The 15868-nt window shown below is 42.8% G+C and overlaps 1 protein-coding gene across 1 annotated transcript in view; it reads right to left on the minus strand.

Annotated features, from left to right (window-relative positions):
* Positions 1-13782, minus strand: part of HDAC3 (histone deacetylase 3) — a 30382-nt gene extending 16600 nt beyond the window's left edge. Inside the window, exons 1-6 of the mRNA XM_018570520.1 lie at positions 13663-13782; positions 12937-13019; positions 11062-11204; positions 8037-8118; positions 4327-4383; positions 2725-2780 (exon numbers count right to left, since the gene is read on the minus strand). Coding sequence (XP_018426022.1) covers positions 2725-2780; positions 4327-4383; positions 8037-8118; positions 11062-11204; positions 12937-13019; positions 13663-13717 — 476 coding nt within the window. The 5' untranslated portion in view covers positions 13718-13782. The remainder of the gene's footprint in view (positions 1-2724; positions 2781-4326; positions 4384-8036; positions 8119-11061; positions 11205-12936; positions 13020-13662) is intronic.
* Positions 13783-15868: the final 2086 nt, after the last annotated feature.

Here is a 15868-nt window from a genome sequence, read left to right on the forward strand (position 1 = left end):
GCACACCAATAATGATGCTTTAAAAAGGAAACCTGTATAAGTATATAAGCTGGCATTGCTGACCTCGCTCTGAAAATACTAGAGGGGAATTTATCAAAACTGGAACAGAGAGAATCTGAAGCAGTTGCACGCAGTAACCAATCAGCTTCTCTCTTCAATTTGCTTAGTTAAGCTTTGAAAACAAAAGATAGAAGCTGTTGGTTGCCATGGGCAACTGCTTCACATGTTGCCTGCTCCAATTTTGATCAATTCCCAATCAATAGTTGTGATTTGCCTTAACAACCACCATAAGAAAACAGCCACAAACATTTAAAAGAGAACTATGGGGTCAGTGTTTTCCCCCATAGTTCTCTTAGGGGTCACGGGAGGACATAAACTAGCAACCTCTCGTGTCTCAAAGCTCAGTATATCGTGAGCTACAGCTCGCGGTATACTGAAACCGCCGCAGCGGGGACGGATCCAGACATTACTGATCGAGATCCACCCAGCTGTTCCTCCAGTCAGCGCTGGAGGATCGGATCGGGGAGGGGGAATCCTTGCGGGGAGTGGTGAGTGACAGTCACGGCTCTCTGCAGTGACATGATCGAGAAGTGAGCGAGCAACTATGTGTTCGTTCACTTCCCGATCTATTTAGCCGACGTGTGACAGTTTCATTGTCACACGTCGGCTCGAACTATGAGGCTGAGTGATTTTCACTCGCTTCATAGTTCTCCTTTAAGATAAATAACACAACTTAAAGTGTAGTTTAGCCTGCAGGTGTCACTTGCCCATCAGTTCTAAATATAAATGTAACTTGGTGTTGCAGAAATCACTGATCATTTTTTCTGTATACTGACAGGGGCAATTTGAAACTGAACTAAAAAGGGGCTTTATTGAATTTGCTATAAGCAAATCACTGTAAAAGCTGATAAAGATGTTAAGCATATTGCAGGACTGGCATTTGTAGATTAAAACCTAGCTTTAATAAGCGCACAATTTATTTTAATGAAAGTAATTTCACAGCCCCGACATACCGTCTCGGCTAATTCTTAGATCTACTGACCATAAAAATATAGAAATAATTACATATATGCTGTCATAAGGATTCTTAGTTTCAGCTAATACATATTTCCTACATCTTACCAGCTACTGAAATTGCATGTTCCTTTATCATAATTTTATCATTTCCATGTCCTAAAGTAGGTGCCGCGGTTTACCTAGACTAAACGTAGATGCTAAACTACAGAAGTTGGAGGAAATGAGATGATGTCTGTCACTAAGCCAGAAGATTCTTACTACCCTTCTCTCTTTTTACATTGTTACTTTTAGCCCTAAATAGAGAGGGAAATGTTTAGAACCTCTGAGGGGTTTGAAATGCTGTCTGTGCCCGTTATAGTTTTGACCGATACCTGCCCCCTAGACAGTAATTAAGGTGTCATCTCCTCATTGGCTACATAAAAAGCAGTGACAATCTGGCAGAAGTTCTAGACCAGCTTTGCTCAATCAATTCCATTGAACCCTGGAGTTCCTCCAGAGGTCACTAGGGTTTTCTTTGAGCAATGAACATTTTTTTGTCTCAGTAACAAACACATCAACGATTTTTTAAAGTGCCTTGACAATGAGCAGTACCCCCCCCCCCATCAATAATATAGGGGGATCCTTCCCACATCCATCACCAATGTAAGAGGCCATTACGCTGACCATTTATGTAAGAAGGCACTTTTCCACTGACCACCAATGTAAGGGGGCATTTCTCTGTCGACCATCAATGTAAGGGGGCATTTCTTTATTACATTGTAATTTAGCAAGCGGTTAACTTCAGCACTGGTGACAGTTGAGCCTCACATTTTATTTATCTCACCTCGGCTTTAAGGTAGATGTGATGTCCCTGATACAGATCACTGCCAGGTCTGAAAGAATCTATGAACACAACCCATTATGTGACGGACCCCGGTATTCAGGATGAGGATGCCCGCCGCTGTATTCTTCCTTGCTCAGGAGATATTGCAAACCGCTGACCTTTAGCTCCTAGTTACTAGTCGAGACTCGAGTGTAGGGTGAAACAAACTCTGATTTATTAAGAAACTGTGCAACCTTTTATACAGAAAGTGATCAGATAAAACTATAATCCCATCACATCCACCCTGCCCTCCCTGGACATTCTGTCTGCACAACACCACAGGGGTCCACCTGCATAACAGCTCCAGACAGCCATAGCAGGAGCCTGGCCAGAATGTAATTGTCCTGAGCTCCTTCAGAGTACAAAGAGAGATAACGAGGGATGGTGCTGACAGTCTTTTGATAAGCAGGTTACCAAGTATAACATAATTAAACACAACTCAACACCAATACACATATAACCCATAAACTGATGACCATGTCGTCACAGGCTTCATATACTAAGCCTAAACAAATTTGTTCCCCAATTAATAGTTTAAAATCATTTTATAAAACATTCTTCCCTGGCTTCACGTTTATGGCACATTACTTCTAAGCCGTGAAGCCGAACCTATTCAGGCGAGTGATGTCACCACTCTAGAACCATTATGCAGTTCATGGCACAATGAACGGCAGTTAACCATCTGAGGTTTCGCCCACAGATATTTACCATTGTCACAGATGCCCTTCACAAAGCATTTACTTCAATGAATTTCAAAGTTGGATTATGTTACAAATAAATGTGACTAATAGATTGGAACTAAATAACAGTTATACACAAGAGAGAAAAAAAAAGTAAAGTCTTACTTGAGAAGTTCTAAAATACCAATCACAATGTCATTGACATAACAGAATCCAGAAGCCTGCGAGAGAAAAACAAGACCTGTAGAACACACTTTTTCACAATTTTACTATATGAAAAAACACCCATCTAGAGATCACAGGTTTACTCCCAGACCATGGGGTCAGGCCCGTGCCTCCCTTGGAGCCACTTAAGGTTGGACTCCAAGGGGCACCAATAAGGCTAGAGTGTTCATAGGCTCAACGTTATTAAGCTCCCTGCCCGGTCGCTGTGGCAGTCACACAGGCAGCTGATGTGTCCTAGACTACTCAGTGATGCTGATCCTGATGAGAGTACAGGGTTAACCTCACTAAGCCTACCTGTGGCAGGCACAATGGTCGGGAGCTATGCTCATTGATGCCGAGTCTGCATTTTTATAAGGCTTAGCGTCAAATGAGGTAAATGCTCGAGGTGTCCATTTTTGCCATTCAGGGGAGGGGTGGGGGAGGGGGGGGTTTGCATGTGGGGTATCAGTCTACATGTTGCAGAAAAGAGGTATTTCTCTGGTCCCTACAGAAAATTGTTATTTTCATTTCTAATACTCATCTGCACTAGAAAAAAAAGTTGGACAGTGACCGGTTGTAATGGAGACATTTATATTTCTTTCTTGCGCTAACATCTCAACACACATAAAAATGAAAGTCTAGGTAACTATTGCTTGACTATATAAACACAATAGCATGGCTGGAGTGATATTAAAGACAAATCGTCTATATACAAGGAACAGTAAATGTCATCTGTATTGGCTTATAAAGGAACTCCAGAAATGTAAAAAAGCTAACCCTTGCAGTGGGGCTAGACCAGTCCCTGCAGCCTCTACTCCCCCAGTTTAAGCTCGGCTGACCTCATCACATCTAATGCAGTTCATTCACCTGCATTAGACGTGAGGACACTGAGGGACATACAACAGCTGGAGTGGAATGGGAGGGTGGTGAGCACTCACCACCTCAGGACCAAGGATCAGGTGAATATATATTCTGTATTCTGACCCCTAGAGAAAAATGGGCAGTTATCCCTTGAAGTGCGGGGGTAGCCCCTCTGCAAGGGTTTAATTTTTTACATTCCTGGACTTTAAAAATGGTAAACTATTTTAGGATATTAACGTTCCAGCAACATTTTATGTTTAGTTTGTAATTATAAATGCTCATGGATTGGTCATTTTTTCCCCCTCACTATATAGGCAACTACCAAAATGTAATAGAATATCAGCCTTCTTTAATACCCTGAACAGCAGCACTCCGACTGGGAGATGGAAGGCCAGTGCTCTAAGCCAATCAGACACTGCTGCAAAACACTTTCTGACAGTGAAGATCCTGACAGGAAGAAAGGCCAGAGTGAGCAGAGGGCTACTCCTCCTACACTGACCAGTGCTCTCGAACAAGATGTACTGCTGCTGAGTGTGTTTCAATGATCTGGCTATGCTTTCTGCAAGAAGTTCCCGAATTACAAAACTGGATTCCCAAAATGACAAACTGTATTCATTTGTTTGCCTGAAGATCAGCTTAAGTAAATGTGCAGCATTAGTGTTTCCCCTTATAATTACACATACAAAAGTATTCTATTATTACCTCAAATTTTTTAGCATGGTGAAGTCCTCCAGCCCAGTTTATTGCAATGTCACAAATCTGCGGAAAAACAGTATTAGGTAAGCACTTCAAATTTGGAAAAACTCAATGCCATGTGTATCATTTTTTTACAGTACTAACAATTAGCAGGTCTATAGTCTACCTGTCCAATGGAACTTTCTAAGCTTGGTTTCCCACTGAATTCAATCTATTCTAGGGCTGCAGCTAACGATTATTTTCATAATCGATAGTTGGCCGATATTAAGTTCGATTAATCAGATAAAAAAAAAAAAGGCTCCAGTGATGGACTACTAGTTTCTTTTGAGACTGTAGTCCATCACAGGAGCAAGCTTGGCACGGTGGAAGTAAAAAAAAAAGTGTGGTGTGCAATATAGTACATTATACAGCGGCGCAATGCAGGATACCAGCAGCTATAGAGGAATGCAGCAATAGTAAATTATATTATAATGCACTATTGCTGGGATTTGTAGTCCTCTGTAGCTGGCGTTATTCTGCATTGCACTGTATATAATTTATTATTGCTGGGATCTGATGTATTCCTCTATAGCTGGCGTTAGTCTGCATTGCGCTGTATATTATTTATTATCGCTGGGATTTGTAGTCCTCTACAGTGCGCTGTATAATGATTATACGGCGAAATGCAGTATACCACCAGCTATATAGGAATAGAACAAATGCCAGCAATAGTACAACATTATACAATAATGTACTATTGCTGGTATTCTGCATTGCGCTGTATAATGATTATACTGTGCAATGCAGATTACCACTGACCAGTTATAGAGGAACTACATTTCCCAGCAATAATACATTGCACAGCGCAATGGAGAATACCACCAGCTATAGAGGAACAACAAATCCCAGCAAAAATACATTATACAGGCTGTTTAATGAATTATTGCTGGGATTTGTTGTTCCTCTATAGCTGCTAATGTTCTGCAGTGTGCCGCTTAAAAAAAAAAAAAGGAAAGTGCCAACCACATGTGCAAAATGGAACATCATTCAAGTTGCACTAGTTTGTATTGAGGGCAGGCAAAGATCAGCTTATTTTAATAGTGAGCACTTTTCAATTTAGTCAGGATCTCTCAAGGAAACCTCTTATTATTGAAAAGGGAGGGGATGGGGAGGGCCCTTTTCAATAATAAGAGGTTTCCTTGAGAGATTCTGACTAAATTGAAAAGTGCTCACTATTAAAATAAGCTGATGTCATTACATCCAGATCACTACAGTTACATTTCTAGAGTAGTCCACTCCTGACTTACTTTTAGAAGGTGGGCCCCTCAATGGTCTGCAGGCCCGCGGCGGGTGAGGGAGCTCACGGCTAGGAGGAGACCAGCGGCGTGCGCGGCTTCAGCCTGTTCGGTGGGCGTGGCTTATGCGGCCGCGGCGGCCTGTGCGGTGGGCACGTCGGGAGCAGCGTGTGACGCGTGACGTGCGACTCAGGCCGCGTGCGGAGCCCCGAACAGGCTAAGCAATCGATAGCCAACGAATCGACGATCGAAAACGTTGCCAATGTTTTCAATCGTCGATTTTAATCGACTTAATCGATTAACTGTTGCAGCTCTAATCTATTCTATACAGAAATACATAAACCCAACCCAAAATCACACTGGGAGGACTATTTATAAAGAAGACATTTCAAATTTACTGCATTTCTTTTCTAATTAAAACCATTTTGCAATTTAATTTCCTACAATTTGCTCGAAAAATTAGCAAGCTACAGGCAAGAGATTCCCACTGACATTACCAAATCTATATCTATCTATCATGATGGAAGACATTACAAAGCAGCCAGAGATTTTAATAAATAGAATGCTTGGAACCCAGCTTGACTGAAAGGCGAGCAATTACATTTGAATTTCAAAGTCAGGGTACATTAAAAGAAAATATAATAAAGCGCTTCAAACATACAGTAGTTTGAATGTTAACACGCAGGATTTCCCTCTAGTATCTCACCCTGATCACCTTTTTCAATAAGGTAAAATGCAGCTCTGAGGCTGCTGGAGCAGCAAAATTCCCAGGATCTGCATTGTACAGAGAAGGCCACACCACTTATAGCACTTCTACAGGTGACTACTATGGCTATCCAAGAGTGAAAAGGCAACGATCAAGATAAAAAAAGGTCATACCTTAGTTGGTAAACAAGACCCCTTTCACCAAAGCCTACACAGAAGTATAATACTTATATAAATGTCTGAGGACAATGTTATGCAAAAGGGGATGACGGACTTAACCACTTATTGCAGTAAAAGTCTTTACATTTACTTGGTTTAAAGATTATTAAAGTGTATTACTGCTTAATAGATTACAATACAGAAACTCTAGATTTTGTGGGATGACCCAAAAGAGATGCAACCTAATATTAATTTGAGCAGGGTTTAAGCACAGAGATTTTATAGATCTTATCATATTGCCTGGAGAATGATGATGTGCAGAGTAAGTATGATAAAGTAATCAGTGCGAAGAGAAGTAAAATGTAATACATTTACAACCTAGCACATTTATAGAAAGATGCCTTAGCCACACACCGGAATCAAATAGTAATTAAATGCACATCATCTGCCTACCAAACTTCCAGGCACCGTGCAGTGCAGAGATCATTCACTATATATGATCACTGAATTACTTTATCTGTGGAGAAACTAGCAGTTCATGAACCCCAGGATTCATAAATTGCCCAATTCTCTGCGTCTGTAGTCAACTGGCACATTAATGTCTAAGGCTCCATTCACACTTATATTGTAGGTGCGATTAGAGAATCCTGCATCAGGAACTTGTGATTTCTTGCAGCAGGAATGCCTAATCTGCTGTTTACAAGCGGCAACTGTAACCCATTCAAGTTAACAATGAGGCGACAGCCACTGTATTTGAATGTCGGCACACCGCATGTAATATAGTATGTGATACGATTACATGCGGTTAGGAATCAATCACTCTCCCTGGACGTACAATCTAAACTTTCAGGGATAGTAATGGATTCCTTAACCGCATGTAAACGTATCACATAGGATTACATGCAGTGTGTCAGTGTTGAAATGCAGCAGCTGTCACCCGATCATTATTTGAATGGGTGACAGCTGCCAATTGTAAATGGCAGATTAGGAAGCGGCAGGAAATCGTCAGTTCACAACGCAGGAATCCCTAATTGCACGCAAAATTCAGAGTTAGGACTTACCGGTAACTCTATTTCCATTAGTCTTCCAGGACAGCATCATGACAGCATCACGAGATGGAATCTCCTCCCCCACACACAGGAAACACGTCACTTAATCTGTTTAAAAGACCCTCCTCTCCTCCACTCCCTCAGTCATCACGAGAACCGAAGGCAAGCTGGAAAAAGACAAGGCACATACAGGCAATACCACCACATCACATTAATACTACAAGCATCAATGGGCGGGCAGTTGCTGTCCTGGAAGACTAATGGAAATAGAGATTCTGAAATCAGTGAAAATACTTCCTGGTTCAGGACTCATTCGTCCTGCAGTATCCGATGCCGACTCAGATAGTCCGCCAGAGGAGATTCCATCTCGTGATGCTGTCGTGATGCTGTCCTGGAAGACGTTATGGGAAATGTAGGTGTGAATGGGACATGAGACACAAAGAATCAGAATAACACTTAAGATGCTCCATATACAGAGAACTGAGATTTCACTCCATCTCTAGCAGTTATTATTCATAAAGATCATTACCTTGTTGTTTAGCTGAGTAGCTCCTTGTAGTGACGCTCCTGTGTACCGAGAACAAAACTCAAATAGGCCGGGGAAAACAGGACTGTAAAGAAACAATGGAAGATTATGAAAATCTAATACCGTACATAAGTTCCACCTAGGTAAGGAGCAATGATCCACATTCCCTTTGCTGTTAACTAAACCATTGTAGCCAACTCTATTCTCATATACCCCAAACCAATGTATGTTGTGAAAGTAGGTGTGAGAAAATAGCGTCTCGGCAACATTTAAAATGTAAGAGAAAGATTTCAAAGAAACCTGTCATGACAGAAACATGCAGTCTGCCATTGCAACCCTGTACTTCTGAAAATATCAGTTGCCTGGCTGTCATCTGATCCTTTTGTATCAACCACTGACCTGAACAAATATACAGATTAAGACTACTTTCTGAAATTCCTGAACTGTATACTTGTTGAGGTCAGTGACCCAAAATATAAATACCAGTGCTGCGCTTCTCGACCATTTTTTTGCAGCGCCCTTTAAAAGTAGGCAGAATCTTGAGACACACCAGTCTAAAATGTAACAATGTGCCATGTGACCCCTCCAAAAGCCATACCAGACCTTTATCCAAGATAAACTAAAAAAGTGGGGTTCCTCCCTTCACATCAGAACCCCCCCCACCTCAGGGGCCTCTTTCTTTCGCATCAGCATCCCCTCCTCTGACACTAGGAGCCTCCCTTCACATTTGGGAGCCCTCCCTATATCAGGAGCCCCCCTTTACGTGAGAAGTCTTCTTCACATCAGAGTCCTCAGTGTCCCCTTCAAATTCAGAGTCCTACTATCACATTAGGAGGTGCAGCAGCATGGAAGAGGGTATGAGGTGGAGCAGGCCTGAAGGGAAGAGAATGTTTGTCTTTTTCTAACTGAAACCCACCATACCTGGATTAGCTCTACTTGTTTCCATGGTGCTGGTGGCCGGCCGACCTGCCCCATGAAAAGGCAAGGTGCTTTACAAAAATGTCAAGAAGCCAGAAGGCACCCTGGTTAAGAAAAGTTGTACTAGTTAGCATAACCGCCAGCTAACTAGCATTTACAGAAGAGGAAAAGCAATAGCAGCCGACCTATTATTCTCTTGACGAGTTTACTTTAACTGCCTGTGTCCAAATCCACATATGACAAACTGCTGGTGGGAAGGGTTTGGAAAGTAAAGATCTAAGCAAAGCACAGCCCCTAAACAGATATTTCATAGCCTGTAGCAATTTGAACACACGATTGCCATCTGAGGTCCTATTTTATTCTTTTTTCCTCTTTATACAATTGAATGTCATTATATTCCAATCAGACTATAATGCAATAGGTTCGGACATCACTGTGATATCTAGGCTGGATGGTGGTAATAACATAACAAGTGCTTGTAGGCTTCGGAAGTGTTATTGCACGGTGAGATTTTACATTTTAGAAAGCCCAGGCAATCAGTCAGCTGTTATTTTTCTGTTGAAAAGGACTAATCCAACCTGCTCACATTCCATTGAAAAGAATGAAAGCTGGCAGACTGAAAATTGAGCAACAACAAATAGGACTTTCGAGTGTGGTACAGTGTGCGCTGTATAGCAGCCAATATAAACCAGATCAGTTAAGAATGCAGTATACAAAGAGGTTAAAATGTTGCCTCCATTGAAATCCACACTTCACAGTAATGAATTAAGATAATGGTGGCATTACCAAATCTCATTTTGTTACATCGAAATCTGTTCCCAAATTACCTCATGTGGCCAAACCCAAGGCAAAAGATCACATGGACTCTGGCTACTAGAATCATAGTGGGTGTTCCAAATAATTAGTAATAACACGCTCTAGAAAATCCATAAATCAGACATACCCCGCAAGGTAGACTTGCAGAGTCATCATACGACTGTCAAGGCAAGATCTTTGTACAGTGTTACCATGCTATAGTTGGAACTCGCATACAGTATGTAGTGAGCAAATATAGGTGGACCATGTATTAATACAAAGTTTACATGAAACAGGGTTTTTATTACAAGGATTCATTTACATCACTTTTATATGAATATTTGAAATAATTAAAAAGTACCAAAGTGTGCAAGCAAGAGCAGCTCCAGCTAATTTAAATGTTGTGTTAATGCTGTTTAGGGCTGCAGCTAACGATTATTTTCATAATTGATTAGTTAGCCGATTAATCAATTAATTGACATGTGTAGTGCAATCATCGTTTTTCTATGTAGGTGCAACCAAATTGCGTTTCTGTTAGTATACGCACGTTTGCAGGGTTGGGGGGATTTTTAATTTTTCTCATTGCCATCACATGGGGGGGCTCATAAGCCCCCTATGTGATGGCACATTGGAGGTGACAGGGTCTCATTGTGACATTAAGGATATTTTAGACCCCTAGTGTCGCCTTTCCACTTCACTGGATTCAGTGGAATGTAAATACAGTGGGCAGTGGCAGGGAGCAATAGCCAGCCTGCTATTGGATATTTTCAATTGAGCTATGTAGGTGCAACCAAATTGCGTTTCTGTCCACTCCTTTTCCACTTGATTAAACTGTTTCCTTTTGGTTATATATCTCAAAGTGTCAGCTCTCCGTGCTCTGTATTTGTTTATTAATGCACTCACCAGACATACCCAGAAGTTTTCGCTCTCAAAGAAGGGAAGGACCGTTCCATGTGTTCACAGGGCAGGAGGGGAGAGAAGCCGTAAATCTTGACTACACACAGAACGGACTTTCCCTTCTTTGATTAAGAACAAAAACTTCTGGAGACAGGAGACTTCCGTTTCCTGTCATGTGATTATATGCTGTGCAGTACCTAGGAAAATGCTCTGAACCAACTACAATGGAAGTTCTGGGCCCGGCCATGCTGCTTGGCAGGTGTGTCTGAATCATTAGACTGACTATACACAATTACAAACATTTTGGCAAATAAGACAGTTTAAATATACTTATTTTGACTGATTTGTAGCTGCACGTCTCCAGTTCAAATGTAATAAGTTTCTCTCTCGATTATGCATTGTATACACTATTACTTACCAGTCATCACCAACATTGAAAGCGTTGAGACTTTTAGTGAAGCCTTGCATGTTATTGGGGCTCACTCTCTGCAAGAAATCAATGTAGTCTTCGGAGTGAAAGCGGCACATGTCATGTTGTGAAGCTTGATAGGGTTTAAAGACCTGCAAAGCAATGTACACAGATAATGACAATAACACTACATTCTCCAGAGCTGATTTAAGAAACTGCAGAGAAGAAAAGTGGTTTTGTTGCCTGTACCTAACCAATGTTGTGTTTAATATAATAGAAACAGAATTAAAGCTATAAGACAAAAACAAACCCCATTTCGTCTTAACTGTGCACCTATGTCAGCCAGAGTCACAGTCCATCTCCATGTGCGCAGCAAGGAGTCAATGGCCATGTCCATTGAAGCCACTGCCCCCCATGGCATTAGACAGTGGAGAGCCGCAACTTTAGCCACAGAGCCAATCAGACCAGCTCTGCCTCCTGTGATTGTTTTACATTGCCAAGCCCTCCCTTTCCTTTCACATTAGAGGCAGGGGAAAGTAAATGAAGCAATGAATGGATGAGTAGTCTATTCATTACTTCCAAGTAAAAACAAGCTGCAGCAGCAAAAAGTAAATAAAGTTTCAAATCATTTTATCCCGTTTAACCTCCCCCCTTCACCTGCTTATGTTCGATCCATTCTCTCTGTGGTCTGACCTGTTTATTAACCCTTTCACCTCCCTGATCCTGCACATCCATGCAATAAACCCTTCAACTCTATCCTCCCAAACCTGGCCAAACCTTTTTTTTTGCCATAGTTCTCTTTAGGGTCACGGAAGGACATTTACTAATGTCCTCCTGTGACCCAAAACTGCAGTCAGGAAAGATCCCAACAACATTGTCTGCTTCCACTCCACTGCTTGATTGACAGCTGGCTCCGCCTCTCGAGACAATTGTCTGCCCCCTCCCCTGTCTGTTCCTCCAGTCAGTGCTGGAAGAACGGAGAGGGGAGGAGGAATCCCTGCATGGAGTGGTGATTGACAGTCACCATTCTCTGCAGGGATAAGATTGTGAACGGACCATTCAGTGATATGTGATCGCTCAGTTCTTGATCAATAGAACGAACGTGTGACCACTTCAGTGTCACACATTGGCTCTAACTAAGGGATGAGTGTGTTTCACTGATACCATAATTCTCCTTTAAATACCACATAAATATTTGTCCCCCACACATGTTATAAAGTAGGGCTGCAACAACTAATCGACTAAGGCGACTATAAATCGATGATGGAAAATGTTGTCAACGTTTTCCATCATGGAATAGTTGACTTTCGATTAGTTGACCTGCTCACCGATTCTCCTCGCCGCAGGCCGCTTCTCCATCACTGGAACCTTTTTTTTTTTTAAATCCAATTCATCGAACTTAATATTCAGCTAACTAATCGATTTTAAAAATAATCGTTAGCTGCAGCACTAATATAAAGTTAATTTTGTTACAGTGTTGCATGATGGGAGCCAAACTATCACAACGCTGAAAAATGAAAAAAATGGCCTGTTAATGGAAGGGGTGGAATGTGCTGGTACTGAAGTGGTAAACGAAAGACTAAATAACTGTACTCTTACACTAGGGATAAAAGTCAACCCCCCCAAATCCCACATCATGTCATGTGTTGTAAAAGAATGGTCTTATGATCTTGCTTTTATTTACAACAATGTTCTGAGCTGGACTCCTTTACTATGAGAGTGTCTTCCAATTTCTTTCCAACCCCATCCTGTTCTAAAATATAGTGCATTATGTATATGTACATTATGTAAGTTGCTATTCCAAAATATGTAAACTGACTTCGGAAAAGAAACAAAATCTGAAACTTAGGTAATGTATTTGTACGAATTACATCTGACACTTACAATCATCTTTTTATACAGTCCATAGTGGAGAACCAGACTGTGTGTGAGAGCCAGACGGTGTGGTTTCATGGGATGACCAGTGCCTGAAAGAGGTGACAAATGTTATTTTTTTTACCCTAAAGATGTCTGTCATGACATCACATAATAAAATGAATCTATTAATATACAGTGTACAGCGCATACTTTCTCATATCAAAGCAGGCACTCGGCCCCATCACACTGGCACAGCCACAAGGCGCTCTCGGCCCCATCGCACTGGCACAGCCACAAGGCGCTCTCGGCCCCATCGCACTGGCACAGCCACAAGGCGCTCTCGGCCCCATCGCACTGGCACAGCCACAAGGCGCTCGGCCCCATCGCACTGGCACAGCCAGAAGACGCTCGGCCCCATCGCACTGGCACAATCAGCAGACACTCGGCCCCATCACACTGGCACAACCAGCAGACACTCAGACCCATCACACTGGCACAACCAGCCGACACCAGGCCCCATCACACTGGCACAACCAGCAGAAACTCAGCCCCATCACACTGGCACAACCAGCCGACACCAGGCCCCATCACACTGGCACAACCAGCAGAAACTCAGCCCCATCACACTGGCACAACCAGCAGACACCCAGCCAGCGTCCTATTAAAAAGGTAATAAACATGTCATACTGCAATACCCAATACACACATCGTGTCAGGCACAGCCATAATAGCTCCTCGTGTGATTCGTCTCACCATAGTGAAAATTCCCGACGTCCGGATCGTAGAAATACGCGACCGTTTTGGACATATTGGGAAATGAGTATCCTGCTGCTGCCAAAAAAAAAAATAATGCAGCCACTGAGAGCCGCCACTTCCGGTAGCGCGCAGGAATGACGTCGCCCGGAAAGCGACCACACACTTACGATGTCGCGTCACTAGTTACCAAGCAGAATACGCTCACTGGGGCCAGAGGATGGGCGTGGGGATTGTGCAGCGTGAGCGCTGTCATTGAGAAAGCAGGGGGACTCCAGTGAGGATTTGCAGGTTTTTCATAGGCCTGAGCCTACTCATAAAAGTTTTTTTTTAAACGGCAAGAGGTTAATGTGTGATAGATTGGGGAGTGGTTACGCTGCACCCTGCATGCATTTGCAGTGTACCCGCTCTACTTCAAAAAAGCGTGTGACAGCCATAAAAATGTAAAACAAGAAGTCACCGTACACCTTTCTTTGTGGCACACTTGTCACTGGGCCAGGATCCAGGGAGATCAGAGGATCCCAAATCCCACAGGAAAGTTCTGTGCAGTGTTGGATCTTCTAAGGTTTTGGATGCTCAGCTTTCCCAGGATATTGGAAGAATGGCCAGCTGCATGATGAGGTGTAAAGGGAATATATTTTAATGGATTTTGGGCCCCATGGTCCTGGCACTTTGATGCAAGATATGCTTTAAAACGTATCTTATCTAGCTCATCTCCGTGCTCTAAATAAGAATTTAAAGAAGAGCTCCAGGATTTTTTTGTTATTAACCCTTGCAGTGGGGCTACCACCTGCACTGCAAGGGTTAAGTGCCTGTCTGTGTGCTAAAATAACAAAGATATACTTACCCGAAGCTCCAGGTAACCAGCTGTCACATCGCTCCCTCCAGCCTGCCCCCCCCCCCCCCCCCCCAAAAAAAAACTCATGTCTGTATACTGTGTATAGACATTGATGATTTACGGGATCTTAGACCGCTGCAGAGGAGGGGAGAGAGGCTGGAAGGACCGATCAAAGCATTGTGTGATTCTAACTTTGTTTTTTTTACTACCTAGACACAAACGAGAAGTTAACCCTTGCAGAACAGGGGTAGCCCTACTGCAAGGGTTAATGCAAATATTCCTGAAGTTCTTAAAAAAATCCTTGTCTCTGTGAAAAAAACTCATGTATTGTAAAACCTGTTATATTCCTGGAGGACAGTGAGTGTCACAGGCATTGCTTAAGGTCAGAATAGTCACAGTATTTGCAGAGAGCAGTGTGTTTTTCCTTGAAACCATGTGATTGCAGCTATTGTGTCTGTAAAGGGTTAATTGGGGAGTTATCCTACTCCAGTGACAATCCTTCCCAGCCTGTTGGCCTTACATTGTTGTCGCACAAGTTGGAAAAATTCTTTGTATGGGGAAACTGATAGTGTCATTGTCACAAATAGCACTACATAAGGGCAGGGAAACCGTGGAGAAAGGACCAAATCTTCTGAGATCACAGCAGGGCCTGTATAGGTGGTGCTCAGGGTACGGCTGGCCACAGAGCCTTGCCTGATATTGTTTATAAGGGCCACATAGCCTTGAAGGATGAAGGTGTTGAGGGCCTTGCTGGGTTTTGGTGGTGTTAAGGGTAAAGCTGGCCTTGCACTCCTGGAAGGTGAGGGTGATGAGGAAGTATGCCAAGTGTAGATGGTGTTGAGGGTTATGCTTTAATAGATGTAGTTGGGGTGAAAGTAAGTCCGGGCACAGAGCTTTGGCAGGTGAGGGTGATGAGGGCCTTGCCAGATGCGATTGGTGGTGTGTGTAGGGGTGATCACAGAGCCTGGGTAGGTGAGGTTGTTGAGCAATCATGCCAAGTGTAGATGGTGTTGAGGGTTATGCTGGCAAAGGATGCAGATGGGGTGAAAGTAAGTCCGGGCACAGAACTTTGGCAGGTGAGGGTGTTGAGGGCCTTGCCAGATGCGATTGGTGGTGTGTGTAGGGGTGACTACAGAACCTTGGTAGGTGAGGGTGTTAAGAACTAAGCAAGCAATATGTATAGGTTTTGTTTAGAATAAGGTTGGCCACATAGCTCTGGCAGGTGAGAATGTTAAAGACCTTGCCAAATACCAGTGATTTTGTGAGAAGAGGTGGCCACAGAAGCTTGGCAGCAGCTGATCCTGAGGGCCTTGCCAGATGTAGGTGGTGATGGTATCTGTTTTGGTTAAAAGGATACCATAGGGATTC

Source organism: Nanorana parkeri, unplaced genomic scaffold (assembly GCF_000935625.1).
Source record: "Nanorana parkeri isolate BGI_ZX_2015 unplaced genomic scaffold, ASM93562v1 scaffold1545, whole genome shotgun sequence".
Classification (NCBI taxonomy): domain Eukaryota; kingdom Metazoa; phylum Chordata; class Amphibia; order Anura; family Dicroglossidae; genus Nanorana; species Nanorana parkeri.